This window comes from Heloderma suspectum, chromosome 2 (genome assembly GCF_057233095.1).
Source record: "Heloderma suspectum isolate Gila_16-S chromosome 2, 16-S_ref, whole genome shotgun sequence".
In the NCBI taxonomy this organism is placed as follows: domain Eukaryota; kingdom Metazoa; phylum Chordata; class Lepidosauria; order Squamata; family Helodermatidae; genus Heloderma; species Heloderma suspectum.
The window spans coordinates 263,541,941-263,560,057 of record NC_139459.1 but is presented as its reverse complement, the minus strand read 5'-3'; the positions used below and the strand labels follow the sequence as shown (position 1 = coordinate 263,560,057).

Here is an 18,117-nt window from a genome sequence, read left to right as displayed (position 1 = left end):
CTGCACATGCAGCAGAAAGAGGTGGTCGCAACCTGAAACAATGAAAGGACTGTGTCATTTCAGACTGCAGGTGTGGGATCACATTTTTTAATGCTGCTTGACACACAAAGCAGAACGTCCTTGCAAGAAGAAAACTAACATGTCAGGGAGTTGGTTGGGATAGACCCCTTTCTCCTTGGCATACCACCTTTTTTCCCAGGCAATTTTTACATGGAGGAGCATTCATAATGGCATCCTCCACCTAAAGGTCTGGTACAGCCCATTCTACCTTCTTAGCATTCTACCACCTTGTTCTGCTGCAAGTGGCTATTTCCCAGCCAGAGGAGGAAGACAGAGCTCAGTGAGTGGGTAGGAACAAGACTGACCATGCCGACATTCAAGTCTCTGCTATGCTAGAGATAGACATTAATATAAAACAGACTTCCCAGCACCGTTACACACAGTGAGCTTTGTAGGATGTGTCGCCAGCCTTGGTCTACCACCACATTCTACATTATCTGCACAATGCCTCCAACTGACATTGGTGGTCTTACATGCAAGTAATTGGGCAACAGGACTCCAGGATTAATTAAGTGCGATTACATTTAAAGCCCTTCAGTGTTATTATTTATGTTTCTTGGAAGCCAGCCTTAGAAATTATTTTTGAGAAGTTACCGATGTAGTCCTTCATTCTATACACAGAAAGTATCATCTATAAGCAAGCCTTCTATGACCATGGAAAACATTCTTATTTACTGAATTTTTACCCTGCCTTTCCACTACAAATAGTGTTCAAGGCAGCTAACAATAAAATACAAGATAAAACACAAAATTATAATTAAAACATAACAGCAAACCTGTTCACATACATCAATAGAAAAGGATCCCCCATTTAAAACCTACTTCGACACACAAGTCATCTGAAAAGCCAAATGCCTGCCTGAATAAAGGCATCTTTGCCTGCCAGTGGAAAGGCAACAAACATGAAGCTATTCTAGCCTCCCTTGGCAGGGAGTTCCTGAGCCTGGAAGCTGCCACTGAGAAGGCCCTCCCTCTCCTGTGTTCCCACCAAATGTGGCTCTGATGGTGGCAGGGCAGGACAGAGAGAACAGCGCTCCTCAGGCTCTTAAAACCCAGGCAGACTCATGTGGGAGAATGGACCAGTAACCAGTGAAGCTGTTGTAACAAGGAAGTCACACGCCCTCTAGAAACAGACCCAGCCAATACTCTGGCTGCAGCATTCTGGACCAGCTGGAGCTTCCAAACACTTTTCAAAGGCAGCCCCATGTAGAGTCCATTACGGTAGCCCAAACAGGATGTAGCTACAGCATGTGTCACCACAGCCAGGCCTGACATCTCCAGGAACAGGCACAGTTTGTGCACTAGCCTTGGCTGTGCAAATCCACTCCTAACCACTGCTGTATCCAAGTTGAAGGCTGAATCCAGGAGCACACTGTCAACCCGAGTCTTCAAGGGGAGTAACCTCATCCAAATTGAATCCTTATTCCCTGATCTGCCTGTTGACTGAACAGGACCACCTCTGTCTTTTCTGGATTAAGCTACAATTGGTTTGTTCTCATCCGGTCCGTTACTGATATCAGACACCGATTTAGAACTTGAACACCTTCTTTGGATTCCGATGGAAAGTGGTGGATGCCATCAGCATACTGATACACTGGCTGATAAGACAGGGTCTGTGATCACACGGAGTTCTACTGGCATTCAAGCAAACGCCAGAACGCCCTTTCAGATCTTGCTGGTTCATCATGCCCAGAAACAGTGAGGGCGAGGCCAGTGTGCACAACCCCATCTCAGTACCCACCTTGAGCCCTCACAAGTTCTCTTGAATGCCTGAACAGGGCCTGAGTATGCAGTGCTGACATCAACTTAGTATTTTTACATGCGGGGTTTGTAGCAGATCAATTATTTTATTCAAATGCACAGAATCTCTAATGCAGACACAATCTAACACAATGAAACTGGGTGGTGGCCGAAGTTTAGGGCTTAACAAGTGATACTCTTCTCAGATCTTTCAGGGCATAAAAGCTTCATTTTTCTGTTGTGTCAACAGGGAGAAAGAGGACTGCCAGGCAGAAAAGGAGCAAAGGGGCAAAAAGGAGAACCGGGGCCCCCTGGATTGGATCAGCCTTGTCCAGTGGTATGGTTTGATACTGCATGGAATATATGTCACCTTTAAATATTTTAACTGCTTTGACAACTGCAGCAAAAGTACAGAACAATTTCTGGAGGAAGGCTATTTTGAACTTAGATCACACTTGGATGCTAACTGTTTCATCTTATTGGCCTTTCTTGTGTGAAACTAGAGTGTAACTTGGTTGAGATTCATGTTTAAGGGTAGACACAAACACGACAAGAGGCGAAAGCTGCTTCACATAAAAACCACCAGTCATAGAAGGGAAGCCACAAAAATGAACATGACCACTCACTGACACAGTTTAGACGATCCCTTGGTTTGTTCTTGGGTTAAAACTCTGGAACAACCCAGAGTTCCGGGTTCACACATCACAGAGAAAAACCCAGGAACGAGGGCCAAAGCAGAAGCAGGTGAGCAGTCAGAAGCCAGCACATGCTGAAACAATCCACAGTTAATGAACTGCGGTTGTTTAATCATCCAAACCAGCTCACAGTGTAACAATTGGAAAATATATTGATGATAAATCAAGACAGAAACTGTAACCAAATATGTGATAGGCACACAGAGATGGTTAATTCTTCAAGCCTCTTGAATACTACTTTCGCTTCGAAAGAACTGGATAACTTTGGAAAGGAGCAGATTTGGTAGGTGATCAAATACAATTCAACAAAAATTACTTCAGTTTTAGTGAAGCTGAACAGTAAATTAATTCAGCACCTTGTCTCTACTTTCTTGTGAGAAATGTATAAGGCAGATGGACCTATTATCCTATGTTGCTTGTGAATTAGTTTATCTATCATTGCTAGCAAGCAAGAGATGCTGTGATTAGGATCAGTTACACCAATATGTGGGACAGTGAGAATTGTTAGACCTTGCAACACGGGATGTAATGAGGAAGCCATCCAAGTTTTCCGCTTTTATCACCTACTGTTTTGCTACTTGGTGAACGTACAATAAGGAGGCATATTTAACAAACCTTTTTAACCCGGTCAATTGCTGGATTTAAAGTTTTTCAGATGTATTATAAAAGCCACAGCCATGTTATATAGCTTTTCGCAAGTGCATTTTCAAAATCTGCTTGGTTCATTTAATTTTGACTTACATTTTTTAATCACCATTAAAATCATGAGTCCTATATAGTGGGTTGAGAATATTATTCCAGTAGGCACCATCACAATCTGCAAACAGAGGGTTGGATCCAGAATTAGTCATATCTAGAGTGACCCACTGAAATCAATAGGATTTAAATTCATCATAAGTAAATCTTGATCCAACCCAGAAAACAAATTTTTTCTGATACAGATTTTGTACTTACATTATTTTGGTTCCACATTTTGGTTTGGAAGGTGGTTTTTTAGTGTCCTAGGCAGAAGAATAAATGTCACAGTATTTAGCAGAAAATATCTACACGTTGCCATATTTTTTCACTGTTGTCATATTTATTCACTGCAACCACTGTTAGATGATCACTCTCAAATCCTAACCCAACAATATGAATTTGCCATTAATGAGAACAAGCCTCTCAGCTGGTTGTGACTTCAGACGTTTGGGCTCGCAGCAGCATCTGCTGTACTGTGACTGTATGTTTGTCAGTGAGAAGAATTAATATGCAAGGAAAGAGGCTTGGCACACTCAAGCAATTCTTTTCCAAGGATACCGAAAAGCACGTAAAGGGCAGGAAGCAGAATGACAGGAGAAAGTACAGATTGTACCCCTTCTCGTGGAAAGTGTGGTACAGGGCCACTGATGCCGCTCCTGACACCATGCAGATGCTGACCCAGCAAGCATCTAGTGTGCAACTTACATGGATCAATTGCCCATCTTTGCTCTGCTGTTAAACCCACAGTCTGGTTTGTGCTAACACAGAGACAATCTAGACCTTGTAGCTTTAAAATGGCATCCCAGAACATGAGATAGTCAAGTGTCCTGCAAGCTGCAGTAGAGACCCTTCTGGACTAGTTGAATGGCACTTCAGAAATAAAGGGAATGTTTGTTTTTTAGACCTGTGCAACTTGTGACACACCAGGCAAAACATAACCCATCAATGATAGCCTACTAATAAACTTTATCCTTTTGGACAGTGCTTGGTTGATGTCAACAAAAAAGGGGGTAGCGTTGTCAAAACATTTAGCAATGACATTTGGCTGGCAGAGTGCTTTTGTGTTTGTGGGTCACAAGTTATGCAGAACTAATACTGAACAGATGGCTAAGAACATCACACAGGCCATCCTGAAATCCTCACTCCTTATGGGGCAGTTTAAGACCTCATCATTTGAGACATATAATTTTTTTGTTTTTGCTTTTCTTCATTACAGCTGTTACAGAAAAGACAAACCTCTGTTGATTTCCCCCTATTAGGTTTACCAGTTACTTGCTAGAAAAGTGTTAACAATGTAATAGGACATTTGAGCTTTTGATCTGGCAGTATACATAACCTGAATTCTAACCCAGGAGGCAGCAGAAGGTAGATCCCCAGGTGTTTTGGACTCCAACTCCCAGAAGTCCCTAGCAGCATGGCCAGTGGTAAGGAATGCTGGAAGTTGACATCCAAAACATCTGGAGCTCTGCTGTCTACCCACCCCTCTACTCAGTAGATTGGATCCACTGGTTCGCCATTGCACCCACGGAACAGGACTTCCACATCGTTTCCTCCTCACTGCAGCCCCTACACACCCTCCAAAATAGCTCTGGGTATTTGTCAGATGCACGGGGAGCTGCAGAGAGGAAGAGAGGATGTGGAAGACCGATTCCACCAGCAGCATCTGTTCCATGGGTACAACCTATAATGTTTTGATTTATCAAAGAACAGCCAGTTGGTGAAAGGAGTAGGAAAAAATGTGCTTCTAGGTTGTGGTGCACAAAACATCCCCAAATCTATAAGGTTTTTGTGAGAGATTACTTTCTTTCTGTTTCTTCTTTTCCATTTCTTTCCTATTAACTTTTCTGTATATTTCTCCATTTTCAATTAACAGTTCATTTTTAAAGGGGAGCCAGGTTTACCAGAACTGAATGGTGTGGATATGCTCTGCCCTTTGGTATAGTATCTCCCTCTTTCTCTCTTCTCTTGCATGGCTTCTTCTGCTTAGCCTTTCTCTATGCTCTTCCTTCCTCTTGCTCCAGAAACTGCAAATCCCTTTCATAATAATATGAAAGACAGCACAATAGACTGTCAATATACAATACAATATACTTTCAATATATACAATATACAATACAATACACAAGATACTTTCACAATAATATGAAAGACAGTACATATACTTTTATATAAAGCTGTGGGGGGTAGGAGTATACAGAGTGTTAAAAGAGCTTTTGTGTGACTTGCTTGTCAGAACGTATCAGGTGCCTGTGGAAACCAAAAACTGTCAAGAAGTGCAGATCCTAAGCAACATTTCACAAGCCAGGACATGCTTCAATCCATTCTAGACAGATTCATGCTAAGTAATGAAAGAGAGAGAGAGAGAGTACTGACATTTGAGATACCCTGAAGAACCACATCACCACTCAGAATATTGTTAAGACTTGAGAGAACACATAGCTCAGTGGTAGAATACATGCTGTGCTTGCGTAAGGACCCAGCTAGGTCCCAGGTATCTCCAGTTAAAAATATTTCAAGTAGTGGGTGCTGGGAAATGGAACTTCAGCCTAAAGCCCTGAGAGCCACTGCTAGTAAGAATTTGCAGTTCTGGCCTAGATGGACCACTCATGATCTGGGTGCCAGATGTCTCTCAACTGTCTTGCATTTGGGCTATTTATGTCTCCATTCCACTATCATTCTTGCCAGGCAGAAGCAGCCTCTTGCCAGTTGGAGCCCAGGAAGGCAAGCAACGCTGAGATGCTATATATGGGTACAAATTCACTGATTTGTGTTTTATAAATATCATTCAGCCACACATAAACGTTCATAAGTTAGGATGATTTTTTCTCTTGGTAATAGTGGTTCCCTGAACGACTTAGGCCTGGTTCATTTGTACTCATGTCCCACTTTTGCTTTGGCCCTGAAAAGATATGCTTGATTAGACTGGCTTGGTATGATTTTTGCATGGCCAGCTGAAGCGTAGCCATTATGGCAACTTGAGAGGATAAGCAGCGGGAGATAGGGGAGATGGCAGTGATTTTGAGACACCACGCTGGGCCCCAGTACCAGTCTTTGGGCTGTTTCAAGCCATCCTCTTAGATCTGATGTTTTCACATTTTCTTCCTTGGAAGAAAAATTTCTGCATCATCTGGTGAGGAATTCCTGCATATCTTCTATGGAATACCTGTGTACTGCAGAGAATTCTTGGGAATGTGCTACAGTGGATGGTCTGGGGATTAACTATACATTAAATGCTAACTCATGTAATAGTACCTTAATTACTTGTTTAAAAAAAGAAAATATTGCTGGGAGGAGAATCTAGAGTGGGGAAGGAAGGGGGCACTTAGCTCTATTGCCTCATATTGTTTCCCTCCTTACTGCCCCCTGATGTAGGATTTAAAAATGCATGTAAGAATTAGTTTCAAACATATATTTGGAATCTCATGGTGAGAAAACCGGGGGGGGGGGGGATCTACAGTGGGGAAAGAATGAAGCATCCTCTCCCTCCCATATTATTTCGCCACTCTAAATTACCCGTTCCAGTGTGGCTTTAGCGCTTTTTTTTTTTTAAGAAATGGTATTCTACTTTTTGTTGTTGTTTTAAGATTACACCCATTAGTATGTTGTTTGTTCTTAAGGTGTTGACCACACCTGTTGGGTCTCACTCTGGCACTGTAAGAACAGAATGCATATCCTTGATCATAGGATAATTAAAGTTCTAGCAGTTAAAATATACAGAACACCTAATAATCAGCATTGATTCTGTATGCTCAGCCATTACAAAGTAGCAAAAATGTCATCAGAACAATGGGCGATGAGAGTATTCAATCCAATGCAGGAATCTGACTTGGATTCCTGCATTGAGCAGGGGGTTGGACTCGATGGCCTTGTAGACCCCTTCCAACCCTACTATTCTTTTATTCTATTCAAACTACTCTCCTTTAGACAGTCCTGCCTCTGAACTCTACTCTCAGGCCTCCTTCGTTTTGCAGTATCATTGTTGACCACTCACTGTTCTGCCTGCCCTGCCTTGCCCTTTTTTAACACTCATAACTGATCTGTTCTAATGCCTCAGGCTGATTTGATTAGCTAGTCAAATGCTGGGGCCAGGCAGCTGAGTGCTTAGGGGGAAATGGGAAACTTTAAAATCTGATGGCAAGTTCCATAAACGTTTTGTTTTGTTTTGTTTTTAACTCAACCATATTTTCCTCGATGCCATGGAGTTTTGAAACAACACCTTGTTTGTGCAAATCAGTTAAGTGGTTTCAGAGTGCACAGACTGAAACAGGAAGGCAACTCTACCTGTTTGTGTGTCTACTGCCACAAACCATCTTCATGTTTCACATATCAAAAGCAGTCTTATCTGTCTTATAACTTTTGTATGAACAACAAATTTGGATATGTAGTCACATTAGTCGATTCCTTACACAGGAGTACTCTGACATCATGAACCTTTTTTTCTTCCCCAAGGGCAAGAAAGAAAATGGTACTCCCTGCAGGAAGGGCATTCCCCCCCCCTTTCCATAGTTGTAAACTGGAGCTAGAGACACTATGGATAACAGAGAAAGAGTGCTACATTGAGGATGGTTAGGAAGATGTTAATGCCTCTCCTAGTCATTGCACCTGTACTTCTCCTTTTTGAGAGACTTATAGTCATTCACCGAGTAGACCTCCTGTGTCACTTATGGAGTTAAGCTCGGAGACACTATCTTAGAGATTGCCTAAGATGATTTTGACGTAAATTGTTATCAAAATTGAGTATATATTTATGTAGCTGTTTCCCTGCTCCCTCGGTGAAACTCTTATTACTTCCTCCAAGAAACTCATATTACCGCATAAACCAAAACATTTGAAGTTAAACAGATAAGTGTACTAAAATCCAGAAAGCTTTTTGTCTGGGGGCGGGTGGTGGTGGTGTTTAAGCAGTTCTTGGTATATACTGGCAATTATATGATTTGTGAAATTAAATCATGGAATTTTATTTGGTTTTTGCATGGAAATTCCTTACATAGGCTGGTGTCATATTTGTAGGTCTTGCAGATTTATCATGAGTGAAATGTTGTGTTTTCTTTTTTTCTTATGACACATTTAAGCGCTTTCCAAAAGTACAAAATTGTTCCTACTTTTTGCAGGGTCCAGATGGATTACCAGTACCAGGATGTTGGCACAAGGTATTGTAGATTATCTTGGATTTTCTCTTTGGCCTGAATATGGATTGTTGTTTAGCAAAAGTAATAGCCATGTTTAAACAAGCCATGTTTAAAACAACCCTAGTGTGGCAATCCCTGCTCTAAAGCAAGAGACATACCACAAGAAGCTTCAGGCAATATTAACCTATTACAGTTAACATGTTTAAACCGTGCAGCATATGACCAGAAAAGCTCTGTTAAAAGTCAAACGGGTGTTTCCAGACAGACAGCTCCTAGCGTTACCAATCAGAAGACATTGTGCAACTATTCCATCTTTCTCTCCTTAATGGATTTTCTGTAGCAAGCAAAAAGAGGGAAGAAGTGATGGGAAAACACAGGAGGGATCCAAATAGAAGCTGCCAGTGATTGGGCCTCCTATAAAATTCTGTGTTTGAGGCAGAGTAATTGCACAATAAAAGCCCCATTAGGAAGCACCATCTGTCACCAAATAGTTAAAAGATTCTTTTAAAATATAATATGGACAGGATCTAGAAGCAGCAGCTTTCTTTTATTGTTCACAGTTGGGTAATACCTTTGTTAGGACCAACCAAAATTACTGTACAAATTTCCCGGGTGGTTCCAGTAACTAACATAATAACAAATTACAACGGTTTGCCCATGGACGAGAGTCGGATGCATGCTATGCTTGTGTTTTAAAACATATTTGTGTTCTTTTTCAGTGATCCTACAGGCTTGGACTGTGTAAATAATAGTGTGATATATTTTGATCTTTTCTAATTTTTATACAAAAAGAGGGGAAAAGTCGCAAAAACATTGTCTTCCAACAGTAATATATTGATCTTTTTATACTGGATGCTGTCATGTATGGATTTTTTTAGATATAAACATTCCCATGGCCCATAAGACAAACATACAAAACATCAGGAGTTTATAACTGGACCCTCTGAATTAGTTGGGAATGAATGATACTCGCTGCTAATGCTACTGTGTGGAGTGGACTAACAGCACTGAGTAAATTTGCCTAGTGTGCCCTATTGCATGGAGAAGGAACTACTCTATTCTAAACTTTGGCTGTCAACTCTGCAATTCTGTTGCACATAGACACAGATGCAAAAGGGGGAGAAAACAAAGAAGAAGAAAAAGATACAGCCCTAGAAATGAGACGAGCTACGGCTTGTGGATGAATGTAGGAGGAACTTCCAATCTGGAAAGATAATACAAGTGTAACCACACATGCTGCTACTTGCCTCCCCCTTGAAGAAAATAGTTACAGTCTGGGTCATTATGATCAACTCTACCATCTGTGGCTGCTTCTCCTCATGAAGAAAACTTTATTTCTGGAAAAATCTCTACTTCGCATTCTGCAATCTGTGGCTAAAGTTTGAAAGATTATCTTGCAGAACTTTATTACTGCAGAGTTGGAAACTTGGAACACTTCAGCGCCAAACAGATTTTTTTTAAACGAAACAAAGGAAATAGTCCAATATTCATCTTTTCGAGCATAACACACATTCTTCTTAACACCTGTTCTATAGCATTAGGTCATGAGTGCCAGCTTGTGTTTTGCAAACCTGGAAAGAATTCCTACATGAAATACAGTACTTACTTCCCTGGATTTGCCAGGGCTTGCTATATCAACACTGACAAACTGGATCTTAATTATTTTTTGTTATGTTGCTCCTCCACTCCCATAGAGACAACCAAGTACATACCAAGTAGTATTTTCACTGGTGTGTAACACTTCCCAAATACAACTACTTATAATCAGCTGTTCAGACATTTAAGGATAGCATCAGTAATCTATATAGTGATTTGATCATGGAATCGGGTCTTTTGGCTTTGGTTCACCAAAGTAAAGGTAAATAGGGAAAGCTCCACAACTGCATTTGTCACTGGTTCACCTATCTTACATCAGTGATTCTTGCAGCAAAACCTAATGTATGAACAAGGGCATCTTTCTGAAATGCACATGGGATTTCTGCTCTAGTCCAAACATGATTACTACATAAAGCATGAAGCTACTCTAGCAGCTAGTCCTAATAGATTGTGGATATGAGCATAAGAAAGATGAGAAAATACTAGTGTAGGAAAAAATTGTCCCATATAGGGCAATATTTATCATTGCTATAACTGAGTTACAATTTACTAATTCCAGTAACTTAAGATTGTTCACACTTAGCCTATGTTGAACCTGTTCGTAACAAGAACTGAGTTCATTTGAAATGGCAATACCCACAATTTCCACCAATTTATACAACAGCATAATGCTCTATGGCCCCAGAAACAAGTGGCTGTGCTTTTTATGAGATCACTCATTGGTTATGACTTCTGGCAGACAGAGGGCTGGATCCAGCTGTTATTCCACTACCGGGAGGAACCCCTGTGCAGAGTTCCACACAGAACACTCCTACTGGTGGAAGGGAGGGAACATGATCTTTGCTGATGCCCTCCATCCTGTGCAGCCCCCAACACCAGCTCCCCCAATGCTCTGGAGGGTTTCCAACCTTATGGAGCAGAATTTCCAAGGGCATAAGGGACTGCAGGGGAAGAAGGGAATCCACTAAAATCACCTCTCCCCTTTCATCAGTGGGCTTTCCCCACGGAATCAGAAGCCTCCCAGAGATGAAAGGTGCCCTTCTGTCTGCGGTAGGCTTATGCTGGATCCAACCCAATAACACTACGCTGGCAAAGCTGTTTTCAAACTCCTGGTTTTGATTATTCAGTATTTTATTTAAAAATGCTGAAGAGCCACAATCTTAAAAGGTGTTCACTTCTCAAGAGCATGTTAACCAATAATTTCCTGAGGTCCACAATGAGTACAGAAAGGTTTTAGAAATGATGTTTTAACACAGGACTGAAAGATGTGTCAACAGGGATTGTTGAATCTCAGCAGAGATTTAGCATCCAGGAATTATGCTGCCTATAAAGTAATGGCTAACATAGCAGTGAGGTAAATTAGGACAGCATTGGAAGTAGAGTTGCCAACACCTAGCCCTGCTTGTCTCATACTGTAATAGCAGGAGCTACATATACTGATCTTCTCCCCCTCCGAGAGGTTAAAAAGAATAGCTGTTGAAAGTGTAACAGCCCTCTGTGACTTAAGAGTTGGCAACCATAGCTGGAAGAAGCTGCAGAACTGACTGAGTAAAGTTGATTTACAGGGAGAAGTTACTGCTTATTGGGAATATGTGAACCCTTGACCTCTGAAGTTTTAGCTAAGGCCTTATGGCAATTTTCTTATCACTTATTATCAGAATATTGTTTGAACACCAGTAAGCAGTGGCAGTGATCAATCAACAAATCACAAAGTTACGATGAACACACACATGTTTACAAATGAACAAAACAAGGAAGTTGGGATTTCCCTCCCTCTTTCATGTTGGTGCTAATTGGCTTCATCCTAAATAAGAGTTTAAACCCTCATTCCCAGAGATGGATTTAAGCATATTCCGAAGCAGTGGTTTGCATTACTGGTCAAAATTCATTTCTATAAGGATGGCATGGAGCCCTCGATCAATGTAAGTAGAAGAGGGTACTCGACTGTTGTCCTGTGAATCTTTAACAATAATGTCTATTATTTGTTTTACTGCTTGTATTCTAGACAAACTGCAATCAAACTGCAATTAATGCAGTTAATTAAACTGCAATTAAAACAGTGTACAATTCTTCATGGTAGAAGATGCATACTATACATAAAAAGATTTGAGACTATAAAGTTAACATTGCTTCACTTGTTAACTACTTGGGTTATATATATGTTAGCTTTATTTTATGACTTTTTAGGCATATATATGACAATGACATTATTTTGTTCTGTAATTATAGTAAACTGTTGTGTAAATGAAGATAAACGACACTGAGTTAAGAAAGAGAAGTTTAATACCTAAATTGTCAATTAAAATACTCTTTATGTCCATACAACTAGTTTTCAAGGCTTCCTTGAGAGTTAAAGAGTTCTATGCATATCTCTGTTTTCTGCATCTAATATCTTTTACAGGTGGCAAAACTATGCAAATTGCATCAACCCATGGGCAGCAAAATCAGCTCTTTATTTTCCTCTACAGCATATATTTCCTCCAGTTTTATCTTCTAGAAAAATGCCTCACTCCAGTTTGTAGTATAAAGTTTGTTTTTTATATGGTATATCTATTGCAGCTCTTTTTATTGGGATCCTTAGCAGAGAGAAAGAAAAGACTCGAGCATACAGTAGTGTGGAAATGCACTAAGGATGCATGGGGCACACTGTAGGGTTCACAACTGCTGCATGAAATGGAGAGGTTTCAGCAAATGGATTTTGTTCACAACTATAGTCCCAACCAGAGTTAAGCAGGTAGATTCTGTCTTTTTGTGAAACCTCTCAAACGCTATCCCCATAAAACCCTCATGCTGCTTTTAAATCCACTTTCAAAGAGCAGTGTGAGGATCTGTCGCAAAAAAATTTAATTTGGAGAAGTTTAAAAAGCATTTTTTCAGTTTTGTTGGGAAGGGGGCAGTTTCTGTGCAGGAAAACTCTCAGAAAAAGTCAGATGGATGCATGCGTGCCCTTACTGATCACTGCTTATGGAATTTAGTTCCATTTACACTCATATGGATAATATAATCTAAACTATTTTCTAAGAGCCAAACAACCTGTCAATTAGGGATTATATGTTTTCTGTTATTAATAGTCATCAATGGCCATAGTGGAAAAACTAATCCAGATGAAATATTTAGAAGTACTTTTGTTTACTAAAATCACTTTTGTGAAACATTCTTCTGAAACTTACTGCAGGCACAAGAAAATATATTCATGCAAGAAGGGTTCACGTACATGTGGGCAAAGAGAGGTCTTGCTTATAAGTGCATTAAACCCCTTTTCATTGCAAGTTCTTGGCAAACTATGTTCAGTGAAACATTTTTGTAAAGAGAAGATTACCTGCTACAACAATAATTACCTCATCTGTAGACACCACCAATGTGACAGTATTAAATGTGTTACTCCACATCATGTATTGCTAAAAACTACATTTTTATCTTTTCCTTCCTCCAAGGAGCTCAACAGGATTTAGAAATAACAATAATACCTAATAAAATAATACACAGTGTTATCTTATTTAATCCTCACAACAATCCTTTGAGGTAAGTTAAGGTGAAGGTTAGTGACTTACCCAAAGCCCCCCACTAAGCTGAACAAGGATTTGAACCTGATCTAATATCTAAACCCAAGACTATACCACATGGAATGCATATCAGTTCATATTCATTCTTAACATACCTCAGCAGTAGGGGCCCTATATAGGTTGCTATAGAACTCCATCACTGGGCTATCTATAGTCCTTTTCTTGTTGTGGACTGAAAGTATTGCCTACAGCTATTTATTCCAGCACACACACACACACACACACACACCCCTTTTGCATTAAATAGTCACATTGTTACCCACTCACTGTTAAGGGCTGGTACATGCACAACGACCTCCACATGGCAACCATTTTTAAATCAATCCCTGTAGTGGCTGTCGCCACATGACGCCACATACACAATGATTTTTTACATGACAGCAAGGCTTTAAAAAAGGAGGGATTGCTATAGAGTGAAAAAGTTTCATCTGTACGGCAGCCACTGCATATAAACAGCTTACTGTGTGGAGGGGAGGCAGCTGCCACAGTGAGAGTAGTCTTAAAATGGGCCCCACCTGGGGGTATTTCCTGTGCATTGGCACAAAGTCCTCTTGTAATGAAAAGTCTCTAGCAGAGCAATCCTAAGGTGTGGGTGGTGGGGAGATCCTACCAGTTCACTCCAGCCAGGGCAGAAAGTAGGGGGTTGCTTTTCCCTCCCACCCTTCCCATTGCCTCTAAAGGAAGGGAATTTATTATGCCAGTCCTTGGGTTGGTATAATTTCTGGCGCTTTGGCAAAGGAACACAGCATCTAGGATCCTACAGATCCTCAGCCACCCCCGACACACACCCAAACAGGCCCATTTCTGGCCCCACCACCAACACACACCATCAACAGAAAGCTCTGCCACCTTCCAGGGTGAACCAATATCTCTGCCCATAGAGGGGGCACAGTATCCTATGCCTCTGGGATGCCCTCCCAGGAATCACATATTATTAATCATATAATGTATGATAAATAATCATATATCATGTGCTGCAGTATCCGTGTAGTGTACAAATATTGCAATGATCAGGAAACCCATGCAGCATTATCTAAAGTATTTTTCCTTCTGAAAAACTATGAATTTAATTTGGTAACTTTCTCTCCAGTTAATGAGGTGCTTTATATATAAGCTTTTTCAAAAGTATCAGGGTCACATATTGTGGGGTGGGGGAATTGTGAGAAAGAAACTGGCTTTTAAGCAATGAAAACAACGCAATGAAAATAATTAACACATTAATAGAAATGCCCTATTCATTGTGCATAAGGGCAGTTAAGCTACCAAATCACCACTAGATGTCAGCATAATTCGCGACTATAATGAAGTGGCTGCTTTATAGATGGGAATGCTGACCTTTCAAAACCACAAATCTGTTTAGTATGTGAATTATATGAAGACAATTTTGTTTTTCCACACTTTAAGTTGCTCTTAATTTGATACAAAATATTAAAACTAGGCAACATTCAAGATACCCATCTTTTTCACTACTCCATTTTATGGTTTTATTTTTTGAGAATTTTGTAATTTATCACCTTGAATTGATTTACTGTGCCTATAGCACCTGCTCTAAATGGTACTAATACTTACCTATAATTTGCTTTCAAAGTATTAATTTTTATTCTCTAGGAGGTTTCCATTTCCAGTTTAATATCCAGCAACAGTGATTGATCAATATCTGGATATAGCAATTTAACATTTATTTACTGCAGTTTCCTCAGTAATGTATTCTTCCATGCTGAATAAACTCCACTCATATGGTATGTTAATTTGGAAAAGGATTCCCAATATTGAACTGCTGACCTGACTTACTGTACATTTTCGATGGGTTGTAAAGCACACAGTTCTGAAGGAGTGAAATTATAAGATAAATACATGTATTTATCTAGGCATAACCCAGCCAAATTAAGCACCATTAAATCCCACTGATTTAAATAGTAGAGCTATGAATAATGCACATGCTTAAATCCCTCTCATTGAAAAGTATGGGACTTGAAAGCATTTAATTGTGGCTGAATCATGTCTGAAGTGTTTATCTCAATAAAATGTAAAGCCACCCCGAATTTAAAATATATTCCTGATTTTTAAATTTAAAAACTAGACAATACTGTAAATATTTTCAGGCGACTGCTAAATTCGGAGTTCATTATGAATACGTATTGCTGCAACAAGGAATACAGTTTGGCTCTGCCTCTTATCTAATTTGAGGGTTTTTTTGTAATTAAGACTTCAATCTCACATTATGCATTTGTTCTTTACTTTTGTAAGGAAATCCCAGTATTTAAATATGTGCAGTACTGGTAGATTAAACCCACAGGTGCCCAAGTTACTAATGTTTTAATGATTACTACTACTCTTTGCACAGCGAGAGTAAATAAACATTAAACAGCATATTTCTCTTCAAAATATATAGTAATATTTTGCTGATTTGACTGGCTACCTTGTAGACAATTAGGCAAGATTCTACAGGCCTGATTAGCAACCAGTTTTCCTAGAGGCCACTCTGATTAGGGAATGAAGAGTGGTGGACCACCACCTCAAAGTGATCTCCTATCAAGTTCTGTTGCCACAGATGCCACTTTCTCTATCCCCTTTTCACTTCTAGGTTGGCAACTGGGTGGCCAAACAGCAGCTTTGAATTGGTCCCAGGGGCTCCAGTTGCTAACCCCTATTCTACCGTATGCTAAGCAGTTAGAATATCAGCATCTCAGCATGAGACCTAGTAACTCAATTGTCCTATATTACAACTGAAATTTCAGGTCAATCAAAAAGAAAAATAAAGGAGCAGGACTATATATGTTCTACTCTTAAGTGCAGTTATTAGTAAAGATCATCATAATACAACTTGTATTTTTTGTTCAGTAAATATCTTATTCAGGAAATATATAGAAGATGCATGAAGAAATGAATGAAGGGGTTGACAGATTTATATTTGGCTATGGTACAGTCTGATCTTACAAACTGCCCATACACGTCTCCTTTTCATACAAGTTATCCCATTCACTAGTAATAAGAACAGATATAAGGGCTTTGAGGATTATGCTTCTTATGAAGAATTTTGTGGAACGTATTTACATGCTTCAGATTGAAAAACTTTTCTGAGCTTTAGTAGAATGCATATGTTTGCTTTAAAACAAAGTTACAGGGGAATATTTTATGCAACAGACATGTTGTTAATGGCTACAACTTACTGTAAAATTTCTAACATATACATGCCAGATACAAGTGTTATATTTAGTTGTAATATGGGGGAACAACTATTTTTACAGTCAAGGCATTAATACAGTATTATGCATTATTGAATAAAAATATAAACTTGTACTGATCAATTCTGTTTTGTAAATTTTACAACAGACACTGCACTATTTGGCAGTGTTCCCACTGTTTTGTGCTTTAATCTGTAGTAAGAGTTGATATTTGAACAATTTTAAAATAAACTGCTTCTTGTACACATTGTTTTTATTATGATTTTTAAAAGAAACATCTCAATCTGCAGGAGCTATAACTGGAGCAAAAAATTCATGAAGTCATCTAAATTAAGATAAGCAATTTTATACATTTTTACAACTGAAGTTGTTGTTGTTCAGTCGTTCAGTCGTGTCCGACTCTTCGTGACCCCATGGACCATAGCACACCAGGCCTTCCTACAACTGAAGTAGGCTATTGCATTAACCAGACCTATAATTTCCAAACCAGTTATTTGGAAATATCCCCATTACAAACACTGGATGTATTCAAAAATATATATTAATAATAACTAGAGACTTGCTTTCTGAGCAATAACTAAATTTTGACTGGGTTACTTTTAACTGTGTCTCTTAATCCCTTCATGATTTGTTTACAGGCCATATTTTACTGGCATATCATTGTACTTTGGCCTGCACCTCTGTTTATAAAAGTGTACAGAGACTTTTTTGTGTGTTCGTGTTTCATTTTGCTCCAATTTGCAATTAATTATATTTTTTTAATTATACTGGACTTTTTACTATTTAAAATAAAGCTTTATAGTATGTTGTTATAGAAGATAGCCTAACTTTTTTTTAATTGTTATTCATGGAATCTGTCTGTCAAGAGTTTTCCATTGAAGTGTGTTTCATGAGAATCGGTCAACAGGGAAATCAAAAAGGGATGACCAACTAACTCCTGACTTTGAATTATATATATAAGATTCAAGTTTTCCTATGCTCACACCTGTACAGCCAAAACCACTCCACCGTCTCACAAAATACGGGTATCGGCAGGCTGAGATTTGTAGAATACCCCAAAAATGGCAGAAAACCCTCCAGTGGGGGGAACCTAGTGCAGCCCCATAATAACTTGTGGTACAGACTGTTGGGTGACAGGAAAAAACCTGGTGATCAGGTTGGGATACAACAGAGTGGCTGCAACAGGACCACAGAGACATAAAGGGTAGAAAGAACCACTGTCTGGATAGGTCACTTTCTGGTCCATACTGAGAAGCTATTTTTAAACATCCCCAAGGACGGAAGTGAGAGCTGCCCATAGAAATCTATGGAGATATCCAAGAATTTAATGTTGCTCAGATTGGGCACCAGTGTGTCTACATACCCATAAAAAAATAACACAAAAAAGGTAGCAAAACAAAGAGAAGAGCTC

At 39.5% G+C, this 18,117-nt stretch overlaps 1 protein-coding gene across 1 annotated transcript in view; it reads left to right on the top strand.

Moving 5' to 3' along the window:
- COL23A1 (collagen type XXIII alpha 1 chain) overlaps positions 1-8,392 on the top strand; it is a 57,762-nt gene extending 49,370 nt beyond the window's left edge. The window contains exons 33-35 of the mRNA XM_084829808.1: positions 2,051-2,137; positions 5,107-5,169; positions 8,345-8,392. Of these exons, the coding sequence (XP_084685934.1) occupies positions 2,051-2,137; positions 5,107-5,169; positions 8,345-8,392 (198 nt within the window). The remainder of the gene's footprint in view (positions 1-2,050; positions 2,138-5,106; positions 5,170-8,344) is intronic.
- Positions 8,393-18,117: the final 9,725 nt, after the last annotated feature.